This window comes from Oculina patagonica, chromosome 2 (assembly GCF_052425735.1).
Source record: "Oculina patagonica isolate OP01 chromosome 2, crgOcupat, whole genome shotgun sequence".
In the NCBI taxonomy this organism is placed as follows: Eukaryota; Metazoa; Cnidaria; class Anthozoa; order Scleractinia; family Oculinidae; genus Oculina; species Oculina patagonica.
The window spans coordinates 34,238,219-34,253,245 of NC_135759.1; the positions used below are offsets into that span (position 1 = coordinate 34,238,219).

Below are 15,027 nucleotides of genomic sequence, written 5' to 3' on the forward strand. Positions count from 1 at the left end.
AGTTATACAGGTAATTGTATCAAAACGAGGGGGGGGGAGGGTCTGAATGGGTTTCAGTGTTTATAGTGTTATTTGCCCATATTTTTTAGCGTTTGTTGTTACTGTTTCCAGAGAAGTTAGTATTTGGTGAGTTTTTCGTGGAAAACCCAGTATTTTAGCATTGTAAATTCTTACCCGCTCTTGAAAATCAGTTACAAAATCACTCATGAACTTAGAAACAATCTTCGGATTTCTCTTCGGAAATATTCGGTAGTCTTCAGACATCTTCGGTAGTCTCCGTACATCTTCGGTAGTTCTCGAAAATCTTCCCAATAATTGGAAATTAAAATGCCTACAATTTAACTGTTTCATGTAACAGAGCCAAAAAAATTAAGTGTTTAGTGTTACCGAGTACCCCAATTCAGACCCTCTAACGAGGATTTACAAACGAAACTCGTTCAGCCCATTGATTCATGGTTGTCAATACTGTACCCGGTTTTCAACCTCGACCCCAGGGCATCTTCGCTTTTAAAAAGATGGCGGTTGGGGGCGCGAAGGACAACCGCCATCTTGAAAGCGGAGATTCCCTGGGACGAGGTTGCCTGGTTTTATGTTTCCCGCCGTTAACATGTCGGGCAGACAACACCTGTCATTCCGTTAACTCGACAAAACACCTGTTCAGGTCTCAGTTCGTTTTGAATTTCAAAAAGCTACAAATGATAGCTTAAACTTCACACTCGACAGCAAAGCTGCGCTGATTTTAAAGCTTTTCAGACGGTTCTTAAACAGGATCAAGGTATTCTCAATTGTACTGACCCGCCTCGTGTTTTGGCAAAGTTTTCTCAAGTATCTTGTCCACAAGGTAAAAACGAAGGGATTGTTAGAGTTTTAAGCAAACAAGCCTGTCAAGTACCGTGTAATCAGTATCGGAGGAAATCGTCTCAAGTTTCAATCAGTGGAAATTTATTCGACTTCAAAAAACAAAGACTTGTAAAACAAACGAGAAAAAGAGTGCCTCAAGTGATACTGTGATACACTATGTTATGTTATTTTTATTTCAAAGGAAGATATATTACAGCGCCAATAACAATATTTATTTTTAAAGTAAACAAAACGAAATAAGCAGGGCAACATGTTAAACACACAAATGACTTCTGATTCAAGAGGTGGAAGACAAGAAACCAGCTCCAAGGAAACTGAAATGAAAGAAGAAAAGCGATTGCCGGGAAAAACAGGACTTGCGAAGCTTTCTTATAAGCATCGATGTACGAAATCGCAGGTTTGGAGTGAAGCTAAGAACGATGCTACATCTTGTAATTCTACAGATAGTTATTGCTCAGGGACACGGAGTTCTTTGGACGAAGGAAAACAAGAAAATAGCGAGGAGCTACTTAATCCTCATATTGAAGAAGTGCGGGGACACTTTAATTCGAAATTTAACAATCGCACACCGTTATCGCTGCACCCTCCCGTTTCTATGGTAACCGATAACTCGAGTTTATTTCCTAGCCTTGAAGAAATCAACCCTCAGGAAACAAATCGAGTCGTGAGACATTTAGAGAAAATTCGCGTCGAAAGACAAAGGACGGGAATAGAAAAACGTTTTTTACAACGAGAAGGTACGGAAACCAAAGGCGAGAAAACCATTAAATTAGCACGCGAGAAAAACACGCTCCCAGAAGTTATTTCAAAACGTCGCTTACAAGAAACGGAAAAGCAGCACTTTTTGCCAAGATTAAATGACAAAGTTTGGTCCGCGCCGCCATCTTCACGTTTATCGATTGATTTTGATAAAACCTTTTTATTAGGCCACGAAGATGCGAAGGGCCCACGCACGAGCAAAAGAATTCTTGCGTGGAACGCATGCGTATTTCCAGCTACGCTTGTTGATTCACCAATGCGCAAGAGATCAACGTTCATGGCGTCCTTAAAGAGGCCACACAAACGAGTCAAAAACAATATGGCGGACTTGGCAAGGAGCGTGTCCAGACCGGCTGCCTACACAGAACAGAGTGCTCCACTGTTACCTCGAGCATCCGCAGGGAAGCCTTTATCTAGACTTCTGTATCCATCACATCATGGCTACTGACGTGAATTTTTGTTTGTTTGTGTCTGCGTGAATGGAATATATTGCAAGTTTTTTTTCCGCTTGGCCCAGCCACTTGGCTCGATTAGCCTTAGCTATTTCTAAGTGGCTGTGCTCTGTTTTTTCACTGTATTTTTTTTTTCACGTTGCATGTATTAGTATCAAAATTTTAAATTTCTGGGCAAGAAATAAAGATTGTTGTTGCTGTTGTTGTTGTTGTTTTGCAAAAAACAGGGCTTCAAGTTTTAATAGTTTAATCTTCACTGAAACAGCAAATACGGGGGGGGGGGGGAGTCTTCGATATGAAGGTGACGGTGGGATAGGGTTTGAACCGACTGAAATATGACAGGAACTAACTACCTCGCTCTAGAATGAATACCCCAAACGAAAATTCTGTTAACTTTTAGTGGTTTCAAACTTCTCGACGAACACCCTATGGGGGAATCCCAGTCAACAAATTCGATTCGATTTTTTTGTTTTTGTTGTCCCACAACGACCAGTGAGCAAAACGTGTCCGAATGTGAGATATTTTGATCGTGGAAAGCTTATAAGGTACACGTATTCACGAGCGATATATTGAAGCTGGTATTCTCGGTTTCCTGTTCTTTTTGGTCGTGTTGTAAACCTTAAAATTTCACCAATTATGGTAAAACGGCTTAAATTAAAAGGATTAGCCCTAAAACACTCGTGTTTGAGTTTTAAAAAAGTACGAATTATTAACTCCGTCTTCATTTAGTCGTAGCATAAATACTAGCAGGCTCTCTATTTCCCTGAAAAGAAAAAAAAATCGTTGAGAAAGCACAGTGAGTAGGGTAGTCTCTAAGCATATCATTTTTTGCAAAGAATATGAACGGGACACCGACCGCAAGGTATGATCAGTGGCGGGTATATAGAGGACATAGAGAGGAGGGGCTCAGGCAAACACGCGCGTTTCGATCCGCCAGTTTGGTGATAGAGAACAGAACATTTTCTCAATTTACCGATTTCTGCTTCCCAATTAACTCTTAGTATCTTGTTACACCCACTAGTACTGCTCTAAATATCTGGGAGCGCTGTAATGATGTTACTGTATCTATTTCATGGTGAATAGACGCCTAACGAATAATTTGCAACTTAACACAGGAAGTAATTGAAAGCTAAGCCGGAAGTTGTTTTAACAACAAGGTGCTAAAACACCTGGGCTCGAGCGTAATGTTAAAACAAGCATGTGTTTTTAGTATTTTGATTTGATGGGTGCATAGGTGTTTTCAGTATTTCTCCTTTTCGGACTCTCAGCTAAGCTTATCCCGCTTCTCTAAAACATGTTAATTTATGTCTATTTAATGGAACAAAAAGGCGGGAAACCTTCGGACGGGGACAATGTTGGATTGTCAATGTGTTCCCGTAGAAACATTCCTGCAAAGAAAACACTTCATGGATACCATTTGCAATTATAACCAAAGAACCAGGATCTATAAAGCTGACAAGCCACGTATCCCGTAAGCTCAAAATTGCCCGAGGCGTGGAAATGGTAAAAAAGATATACATAACGGAACAGGATGTTTATTATTTATTTTTTTTTTACCGAACAATAAAAATTCCAGTAGAAATGTTCCGGCAAATAATATAACACAACTCGTTATTTACATAACCAAACCGTGACATAGTGAGAGGGTGAGATATTTCCCAAAGTTCGTGTTTTAGCTTTGTTTGCGAAAGTCGTCGATAAGCATTCGATTTGAACTCTTAGGAGTGAGGAATCCATCCTATTTGACCGACTTTTATAAGATCGTTGACCAATTGGCTACTCACCAATGAAAACAATAATAGAACTACCCCCTGTGTAAGCAAAAAAGTCACAACAAAAAAAGGTGTTTACAAGCTTTTCCCACCTAATCATAATGTCTTGCTTTTTAAGCTGGCGTCTAGATTTGTTTTAAGATTTTCAGTATCTTTAATACACTCTATAAAAACATATGCCCGGATTCGATTAAAATACAGGTAACGTTTCCACTTTACTGACCGGCCGGTTATTTGAAAAAGGTATAAAATATATATATGGCGTTTAAAGTTTTCAAGTTCTGTATTTAAATTAACAAAGGAAGTCGCTAAGTCTAACTGCGGAAGCAATTGCAGTCGTAAATCATAATTAGTATGAAAAGGAAAGGTGTTGGAGCTTGCTGCAATATAAATACAGCTTGGAGGCAATAAGGTGAATCTATTATTGTGATGCATACTTTTTTTTTGCCCGGATCTTACCAACCCTGAACAATCAGTGACCACAATGCAGTACGTTTTGTAGACAGACGGCTAATTCTGAGAGAGGTGGCACACTGATGGTGTGCATTTTGAGTGGCCAAGAAATTTTTAAAAAACGCGAAACGAAAGGTTAGTCAAAAATTAGCAAAAAGAAAACCCCCCATTCTCCACACGACATAAGTTGGCTATATTTATTCATAGGAATACATTCTATGGAAAACATAAGCACACCCTAATGTTTTTAACTTACAACAAATGCAATATCTTAAATAATTTTCAAAACCATTTGCACACATTTCCCCAAAAGTTGTTTACAAATTATCATGCAAGATTTGTCTTTTAAAGAAATATGTTTTCTTGAAAGGATTATTTGAAGTGTGAACTAGTATTCTGGGGTAATGAATTTCCGGTTCGGCTAAACATTGCCCTGTTTGGTAAATATTTTGAACTGTGATTTAAGTGCCAAAGGATTATAATTTAGTATAAATGACAGGTTGAATCACCGCCCAATCCAATTGGCTGAGAATAGGCATTTAAATATTCTTTATTTCTTTATGCTATAAGTTCCTGTAAAACCTTGAAAAATGATAACAAAATCTATGTATCTTTTTCATTAACTTTACTGCGAACGCAGGCTTTTAAATTGCGTATTGCCGCTACATGTACAGAAGGTGCAATCAAATAAATCCTTAGTTGTCGATCGAACTTTAAATGCTTAATTTTCTTCGCCCACCAATCAGAGCCCGTTCTGTCTTTAACTTGCAAATGAGGTATTCGAGACCTCCAGAGACCTCCTTTGCAACGATGGCTTGAAATGTTGCGATCAGGCCGGTTTAAGTGTCGCACCTTTACTCGCAGGTTTGAGCCGTTTCGATTGGAAGTTTAACCTTAACACGAAGTTAACAGCGCAGCATTTTGCGATTTCGAGTGGAAATCGAGATAATTGCGCGCTGTCGAAACGGCGAACGAAATCTACACTACAAGAAAAGCTTTTGAAATGGACAAGTCTCCTGGATCTGATCGCACAGTAAGTAGATGATCGTTTCACCTGTGTTTACTAGCTGAAACTAACCAGAAAGTTCTTTACGAGTTGCAAAATCTATTGTGAGCTATGTGCTTAGCTGAAAGGTGCGGTAGTTTGCATGAGACGATTTTGTTCTAAATTGGAAGGTTGGTCTGTTGCTTTTGAAATTAAAATAGCTTATCCGCCTTTAATTTACGACGATCTGTTAGGGATGGCACCCTAATAATATTGTTTAAAGGCTCGGGGTTTTAAAAGCAGTTTCAAGATGTTTACTCAAACGATACAGCCCAAGATGAGAAACACTCCCTCTAAATCTTCGACCTCCTGCAGTCCCGAAAAATTCACCCGATCCAGCTTCAAATTTAAAGCCGCAGTTTTATCAGACTTAACCATAAATGCCTTGTCTTGAGATAGCTTTCTTGTAGACACTGCAGCGGCAGTGAAAACATAGTTTTAATTCATTTTACTAGAGCAGGATTTATGTGCAAGTCGGTAAACAAAACCTATAGCTCAAACAAATAACCAACGGTGCTATCGAGAGCTCAGTATTGGAAAATGAAAATTATAACCTTGAAGGCCAACTTCCTCAAATGCGTTTGTTAATTTATTAGTTTCTTAAAGGAAGTCGATGCCAATTTTTCGAACGTTTTGAGCGATCAGCACAATGCTACGCACTTAAACTTTGAAATCTTCCGGGGCATACGTTTGTTGACAAAAGCACGAGGTTGGTCATATACTGCTGCGAAAGGAGCAATGGTTTTCGATTTTTTCTTTTAAAAATCTTTGAGCACGGTACAAAAATTGCTGAAAATTTCGTTAGTTTGTTTTATTATTTTTGTGCTATTTATGCCATGGGATAAATTTAGTTGTAAGCCGAAGTGGTCGGCTCTCTAGAAAAATCGTGCCGTTTCCCGGAGAATTGAGTAACTACAGAAATATATGCCATTTGCCGTATTTACTTCATGAGGAGAGCTTATGCCTTCAAATCTGAATTGCAAATTTAGGTCAATATTTTGAGTTTATTTGAAATTTTGATAAATTGGTTGTCCTTGGAAACTGAAATTATCGCCCACAATAAATTTAAAGAAAAATACAAAAGAAAAATATCCAAATGGCCAAAGGCCAAAGATAGAATGCAGTACCGAAAAAAAATATTGAAATTTGTGCTTTGATATTCTCTCTTGATCGCCTTAGGAAAAAAAGTTTTAATTAGAAGAGAGCTTCTGTCTCAACTGATATGTTTTTTTTTTTTCGAGATTAAAACCTATTCTCGAATAATTATAACAACTAGCCCTGTGTATCTTTTTTTTTCTTTTCGACATCCCTTTTGTTGTTTACATGGTCTGCCAGCTCGTTTTTTGAATCGAACTTTCTTTTCTTTCATGCATAGCAAATTGTTATTGTTCGCACAAACACTTGACTTTGTTCTGGGAATAAATAAGTGAAAACAGGTGAAGATCAAGAGCAAATGCACATTAACACGTCTCTGGATGAAAATAAAGATAAAAATAGGGTATCAACTGCCTTGGGTAAAAACAAAATATTTTTAAAGGTTAGCATTTGGAAACCATCTGCGTATTGATGTTTCTTTTCTTTCAGTGTTTTATTTGGAATGAAGATTTTTCAAATTGAACTTTTAAGGAGATATTATGGTCTTCTAATTAACGAGAAAAACCTGTTTATCCATTGAAGCAATTCATTTTTGGTATTGATAAATAGAGCTGAAATGAATGAAAGACTGAAAGGTTAACAGATACAAGCGCAAGGCAGCTGAATGCGCGCGCTCTGGTGAAAAACACTACATGTAAGATACTTAATTACATGTAAAGATAGTTTTCTTGCCGAAACAAGCGCGTTGCCAAAAAAGCAGAGACTCTTATAGTACAAAATCTTCACCCTGTTCGACCCTGTGTGTCATAAGGTGAAGGAAAAATCAAAGTCGCAATTCTGATGAATCTGGTGACAACATAACGAGAACAATTGTCAAAATCGAGAAAATTCAGAAATTAATTTACTTAGATGTTCAAGTCATTGAAAAGAAAACATGACAGTTTCTACCTCAGTGAGGTTTATAAGGATGTTGTTTCTAAGAAGAGAAAAAGGCGTAGAGAAAATGGTTTTGGCGGCTTGTAGGCCACTTTCTCATTGGGTTTTTACTGTAATACTCAGTGCTATTTGTATTAATATTAAGCAAAGGTCGTGCGAGGCATATTTCTAGAAAGCATTTTGCGTCAATGTTTACGAAGGTCCCCCAAAATAATACAAAGGGCGGTTTTGTCGACAGTTTGCATTGCCGTGTCTACATAATGTATAAACACACTTCGACCTTTTGTACCCAAAAGAAAGCCGAAGGCAAGATTGAGGTTATTAATGTACATAGGGCATGTCAGACTAAAGTTCTTGTCGTCATTTACGAGCGTTTCGGGTCGTTTTGATGCTGGCAGACCGAAGAAAGTTAAGAGGAAAGAATTATGACCACTGAGAAAGAAAATGCGCCTTGCATTTCGTTTTGGGGACGCGTGAGAAAGGATGAGGGTCATGCCTCCTGGCTGGAGCGTTCCAAACGGGAAGGAACAAATCAGCGACTTTTGTAGCAAATTTTTATTTTTTTAACACCCGTTAACACTGAAAAGCATCATGTTGAAGATATATGTTGGATATATATTTTATACATCGATGGTATTCATTTATCATTTTCGTTTAATATTTTTAAACACTTATCTGAGCACTTGGAAGTAGTTGCTAAGAAACAAAAAGGCTCAAAAAGGATTTCCTTTTAATATATGTCAAGACTAACAAATCGTCGTTCATTAAAAATCCTTGCAAGGGAAATTCGATTCCCTTAGTTTCTCGTTTCCCACTTTTTTTTTCAACTTATTTTAGTGTAAAAACTATGTGGACTCTTTCTACACGAGTTCAAATATAATAAAACACTAATTGAAACCGATACTAAACTGAACTTACTTAAGACTACGTTCATTTAGTTTTCAATGATGATTGCAATTGTTTGCCTGTCATACATTTTGAATGCGACTTAATTGCACCTTTTTCCTCATTCAAGTATTCAAATTCTATTTTTGTCTTAAAGCAGCTCAAGGTGATAAAAAAAAACATAATCGTTGTAGCGATCGCAGCGGGATTAGGAGCGCAGACTACGTCTGCATGCCAGAAATACCCTTGGAAGGACGAAATATTTTTTATTCATTCTCTGAAATTTGTTATTTATCACTTCGTTTGGCGCAATCATCTTGTCATTATCCGATATCCCCTAAGACCGATCGTCAAACGCCATGATTCCAAAAGAAATGTCATTATTCCGTGATTCGACGTAGAACAATTTTAATAATGCAGTTGCCATTGTTTTTGCAGTGGCGGTAAAACTTACTCTGGTCTTAGCGGTAGTGGTCGGGGTAGCCTCGGCCCTAGCCGCCGCGTTATTGGCCGTGTTGTGCAAGTGCTGCTGGGTATGGTGGCGTTACCGCAGAACACGCCGCAAGCGCAGCCCATCTCAAGAGACTTACGTCATAAACCAAAAGAGCCAATGGCCAGGAGGAGGGTTCACTTATCAAACTTATGAGAACGGTTCTGTAGCTGATTATGATAGCATCTCCAGCGGAGAGGAACCCTACATTGTTGAAACGCCCGGCGACTTTGGTAAACTTCAGTTCTGGCTTGACTTCAATAGGGAAGAAGATGTCTTGATCATAGGATTGGTGCAGGCCAAGGGAATCATTTGCAGGACGAACGTTCAAACGGCGTTCGTTTATCCTGTCATACAGCTCTATAAGGGCGAAAAAAGATTGGACGAGAGGGAAATTGAAAAACAGAAAATGACGTTTGAGCCACAATGGAATGAAGAAGTGCTGTTTTCGTTGGATGGGAACCCAGTTGAAACACTATCGTTTTGCATTCGGTTAATTGAACAGGACTCGTTTTCAAACTCGCATTTGATTGGTCAAGTGGAGCTATCATTGGACGAGGCAGACTTTAGCAAACCGCATCCCAATTGGTACGATGTTGTGGGCGAACCAAAGGTAACAAAAGCCACTTTGAAAACATTTTGATCTGCAACATTTCAGTTTCAAGCATAATTTTAGTTGAGGAAAACTGATTCCATATGTTAATCAGTTCTAGATAGAATAATTAAGGAAAAGAGGAAAATTCTGATTATTCGTATTCCATTTGTCTGTCTGCCATTAACACACTGTACTCGTCAACCTGAAAATCGTCGAAATCGTTCAGCAGTGCACTTATATGAACGCCCCATAACTACGTATTCGATATCATCATTTCATCATTTGAAATCTACAGCTAACAAAATGCCATGCCTTTGTTTCAGTAAATAATTGCAATCCAAGCAATGAGCTTCTTTTACGTTGCAATCATTTTTAGCTGCCTTTCACTTTTTCTCCACAGAAGCCGCCACACGAGTACGTTGGTGAGCTGCTTGTCTCGTTGAACTACTTCCCCACCACTCAGCGTCTAACGATTGTGATCCTCAAGGCGCGAAACCTAAAAATAGAATCTACATCCGGGCTATGGGGTGAGTATCGCGCATTATATGACGTCACGAAACGTCATTATTGTTATTTTTATTACCAGTATGTTTCTTTGGTATTGTTTTCTTTTTTGTGGGAGGGGGAAGGGGTTCGGGGGAGGCGCTTTAAGCAAGAAATGAAGTTTATAGAGAAGTTATATTGCCATGTTGCTCAAACCGTTTACAATATTGATATTTTAACCCGGAACATTGTATGATTGTATTTTGTCCACAGGTCCCGCAGTCAAAGTGTTCCTCATGTTGAGCAGAACGAGGTTGGGCAAAAAGCGGACTGCCATGCAGAAAAAGACTTTAAATCCAGTTTACAACGAAGCTTTCACATTTAAAGTCACCTCGGACACACTACAGAAAGTTACTTTCAAGATTCTTGTCGTCAATAAACACTCACATGGGGCCGATCAAACTATCGGTCAAGTGCTACTTGGTCAACAGGTGACCGGAAGTGGTTTTTCACATTGGAATCACATGTTAGCCTCGTTAAGGAAGCCTATTGCCATGTGGCATCCCATAGTTCCTGGCGCGTAAAGCTGTGCTGGGCACGTGACTCCCGAGCATTCTCATAAGGAACGCTCGTTATTTATTTAAATTGTTTCAGTGAGTTAAGTAAGATAGAATATAAATTGAATGAAAAATAATTTTAATTGTAAATATTAGAGTTAAATCATTAGAGTAAGATTTCTTTTTAAAATGTGGGTTTCTGACAGTGCAGGCATTGTTATGTTGCAGCAAAAATACGGCGTATTTTTGAGGTGTTTTTTGGTTAGTTAAACTAACCTATCCTCAACGGTAGTCTAAGACTACTGGTGCGCTCGTCTCCAGAGATCCACCTTGTGTACCACAAGTGTTGGATCACTGAGGTGGGAGAAATAAGAACTTTTCTCCCATTACCACCATGCCTTACGCAGTGTTGACGAGTTCCAAAGAGGACGAAACAGCTGTCCACTGCTGCTAGGCTGGTGTGTTACCTCAGTCTGGAGATGAGGAAAGTGCACATACCTGAGCGTAGTGAGTCCAGTTCACTAATAAACATAGTTAAAAATATTTAAACTTACACTTCGAGTTCATTTCAGTTTGTTAAGAGAGTGTTTTTATGCAGAAGCTTCTGAACGTACCATATTTAAAACAAAAACCTATTTTTTTTACTTTAAAATGTAACTAAAACTCGTTCAAGAGCCACGAAGTTCCGTTCAATTTTACGTACCTACTTTCTACGAAATTATCAATGGTTTATTTTTTAAAGGGCAGAAACCTTTTCTCGATTTACCTAAATGTCTCCTCAGCTCGTCTGTGAGACACAGAGGGCTGCAACTGTATTGACATACAGTGTACTGTATAATGGGACAACCTTACAGAATGGGGTACTGAAATGGACTACTGAAGCTTGGGTCAAACGAGGATGAGAGTTGATGAGAGTTGATGAGAGTTGACTCCCATGGGAGTTTTTTTTTCTTATGTTGATTTCTCATTGATCGACAGTCGATCGACTGTCATCAACTCGGGCCAAACGATAACGAGAGTCAGTCAAACCCTTACGACTCTCGTGAAAAATTTAAGCACGTTCAAAGTCGATGAGGATGCATGAGAGTCGATGAGAGTGCACGAGAGTTCATGTCAACGAAAGGAGGGTGAACTCTCATCACTTTCATCCTCGTTTGGGCCGAGCTTATTAAACAGCAGTATTTGCAGCGGCTTTATGCTTCGGAAACCGCCGCAGAGAGCACAGTTGGAGAAGTGCCGCCAGTTGCAGGCCACAAGGGGGTGCCGAAGTGCCCAAGCGCTGCCCAGAAAAAAGGAGGGAACACAAAAGGAGACGAGAGCCACACGGGGCGAATGATGACGTCATGGCGAGGAGGAGGGGGAGGCGCCGCGCGGCCGCCCGAACCGGACGCGAGGCCTGAACACACCGGAACCGGAGACGGCGGGCCAAAGCAACAAGGCCGAGAGGAAAAAGGCCGAAGGGGAGGCCGAAACGAAAAGGCCAAAAAGGCCGAGCAACTTGTGGAAAGCCCTAGCCGCAGTTGAACAGTAAACTGGTGAGCGACCTCATTCAGAAAATTAACTTATTCTCGCATAAAAACGCATTGTACCAACCATTAAATTAATATTATATGAGGCCCATAATCGCGGGATTTCGGGCAAAATTCAGAAAGGCCCTGGTGGCCTGCATGGAAAAGTCCAGGAAAAAAGAGGCGAAAAAAGTATGGCCAAATTTGTTTGTCACAAGGTCGATCCCAGCTGCAAAAATTTGCGGTAAAGCCACTGTTTGGGTCGTGTTTAAACAGACCGGTGGCGAGAAAATGGTTGAGAAGGTATAATAAGGGAAGTATTGTGTCACAACTACCAAAGTTAGGATGTGGTCATATTTTTTTAATAATTCGGGACTGAGAAAAGCTGGTAAAATGGGGATAATGGTATTGGTGAAACAAAAATATAATGCTTTAAATTAAACCAGCTCGCAATTGTAACTGAAAGGAGTGAGTTTGGGTGTAGATATTTTATGAACGAATTGAAGGGTCTTGTACTTATCAAGGCCATGGCTGCAAATAGGGATTTATACAAAAACAGCTCAGTGGCTAATCCAATATATACCTGACCTCACACATTCCCACCCTAGAAGGGTCCACCTGTTAGGGGTGGAGTAGGGAAGGCATTGTTCAGATACTGGACTTGTCACTGCTATGATCAGATTATAAATTCTGTAAGACAGAGTAAGAATTATTGAAAGGCCTTGTATCAAGCCCATTGCAGAAACACAATGCAGAGTCTGTGAAAAGCAATAAAAGCTTCTTCATCTGCAATGGCGCATTTCATTGTTTTTAGTTATTCCGGCGACGTTAAATAATATTCTTAATTTCCTTTAGCTTTTTTTGTCAGTCTGTGTTAGCTGGGTGCCGGGCATTTGACCGATAAAACAAGCTTTGACTCCAAGGCAATCATTTTTTTAAGTCTAAGGTACTTATCTCCATACTGATCACTGTAACATGCGTTCACAGATGTGTGTGTTATCTCGATCAACATTCAGTGGACGCACCCGTTGTGTTGCAACTTGTTTGAATAAGAATATTTGCGGAACAATGGTGTATATGACCTACAACTAAGTTGGGCTCTTCGGATTGCCCTCCTCCCAATCTTCTGAGAAAATGACCGTAATCAGTTACGCTTTAGTTTATTATTATTAGTAGATCGTTTAGGGTAACTTAACGAACTAAAAAAACAGATATGTGAAAAAATATTCACGTTTAATAGTTACACCATATGGTTACACTAGGTCTTGGTAGCTACTGAACTAAAAATAACCTCTAAAATTTTTATTTTGACTTTGTCAGAGTAAATCCAGTTTACACTGAGAAATGAAAGACACTAACAAACTATAAAACGCCAGCGGTAAACATCCATATCTATGCACAACAAACAAATCTCTTTTTTTACTCGGTAGCCAACTGGTAGCCTCAGTTTGCTTGCATTTCTTTTCTGTTTTTTTTTTTTTTATCGTTCAGTTAAGACCGCACTGCAGTCATTTTTTTACCTTATTTTCTTTGGAGCGAGAAAACGTAGAGACGAAAAACCGTGAAAGGCCTGAAAGCGCAAGCAGCGAGAATTTCTCCCCTTTCATTTGCTTAATTGCTAAATTTCCGCCCGCAAGTAGGACCTAGGAAAAAGAAGGCGACTTCTCGGAATTCATTTAAGAGTGCTAGCCTGCGTGGCCGGCGTTCGAAGGGGAGGGAGAAGGGAGATTCGATAGTTTTAGCAGTTACCGTAAAACTCAGATATCAAATCCCCCGAAATAAACTCCCCTTTCTGAAAAAAAAAGTCCACAAAAACCCTCAAAAAGAAATATATGCACCCATGTGCATGTATTTGAATTAAGCTGTCTTTAAAAATGATGCAGACGGAAACTTTTTGATTACCCACCCCTCCTCTTGAGCATATTTTGTATTATAATACAAAATGTTCAGATATTGTGATGTTCATTGTACGGTTTTAGAGCTTGTTATATACTTCCTATCACCATATTTATAGTTTAACCATGCACTATCCTAACATACAAGTTCAAAGTCCCTTCAAAAACATAGGCCCAATCATTTTGTAAATAGAAAATTCCTTGTTATATGAAGCCTCCTTTCCAGTACTGACTGAACCCTCCATAAACGCATTTGAACAAAAGTAAATTAAAGATTAATTTAGTAGAAACCATAAGGGTTGGTTGGGTTTTTTTTTTTTTTTTTTTTTTTTTTTTTTTTTTTTTTTTTTTTTTTTTTTTCTTTAGTACAAAGTTCTTATTTTCGTAAGAGACTGTTGTGCTGCGCCGGCGGGCAAGCGTAACAATTAGTTGATTATCGACTGGAAGTTGATAAAGGTAAGTAAACCACCGTAACGGATTTTTAAAAGCTGATGCCGGTTTCGAGCGTTGGCCTTTCGTCGGAGCAAAGTCAAAGTCTTTGCTCCAGGTGACTCCAGCAAAGGGCTTTCTCTCGAAACATCAGCTTTTCAAAGTTCGCTACGGCGGCTTAATTACCGTTATCAACTTCCAGTTGATTATCAACTAAGTGTACCTTGGCTACAGTTAGTTTTTTCTCACATGCGGCGGAATACTTCGGGATCGGTCGGAGGCGATAACCGCCCAAGAAAAGCCTTAAAGCCTGGTTTCCACTGGCGACGCAAACACAAGCGCAAGCATAACAGCTCTTATTTCACCGTAGAAAGGGCCTCGACGCAAGCATGAGCACAAGCCCAAGCACAAGTATAAGGATCAATTTTTTTTCCTTTTCTTGTGTTTGCGTTCGCGTTATGCCGTGTAAAAACGAAAAAAAGCATAAGCACAAGGCGGCCCAGGCTCTCTCGGTAATTATTTGTTAATTATTTACGACGTATGTCCGTGTCTGCCCAATTAAAGCACTCGAAAAATATGTTCCTAGATTCCCCGCGTCTGAGATCATTTGAGCCATGTAACTCGCAGTAAACTTAATATATTTATCGTGTTTATGTTGACGTTCGTTTTCAGCTAGGCACAAACTACTTATGTTTGCGCTTGTGCTTGCGCCCTGTGCTTGCATCGCTGGTAAAAAAACAGTTTTTACCGACAAAGACCGTTGCAAAGGCTTATTATCACAATTTTACCGAGAGAGCCTGGGCCGCCTTTAA

At 39.4% G+C, this 15,027-nt stretch overlaps 2 protein-coding genes and 1 long non-coding RNA gene across 3 annotated transcripts; all 3 read left to right on the forward strand.

Annotated features, from left to right (window-relative positions):
- The first annotated feature begins 50 nt into the window (after positions 1–50).
- Positions 51–2,268, forward strand: LOC144644328 (uncharacterized). Its single transcript, XM_078503791.1, has one exon. It carries the CDS (start codon positions 1,112–1,114, stop codon positions 2,066–2,068), a length of 957 nt encoding a protein of 318 aa, XP_078359917.1. The 5' UTR covers positions 51–1,111; the 3' UTR covers positions 2,069–2,268.
- A 2,819-nt stretch (positions 2,269–5,087) lies between these two features.
- LOC144644322 (synaptotagmin-2-like) lies at positions 5,088–11,487 on the forward strand. The gene is made up of 4 exons (XM_078503786.1): positions 5,088–5,330; positions 8,697–9,361; positions 9,744–9,870; positions 10,100–11,487. Coding segments are annotated over exons 1-4 (1,104 nt in total). The 5' UTR covers positions 5,088–5,329; the 3' UTR covers positions 10,411–11,487.
- Positions 11,488–11,523: 36 nt separating this feature from the next.
- On the forward strand, positions 11,524–12,683 carry LOC144642022 (uncharacterized). The gene is made up of 2 exons (XR_013568678.1): positions 11,524–11,607; positions 11,912–12,683. It is a non-coding gene; the product is annotated as an uncharacterized LOC144642022 (long non-coding RNA).
- The last annotated feature ends 2,344 nt before the right edge of the window (positions 12,684–15,027 follow it).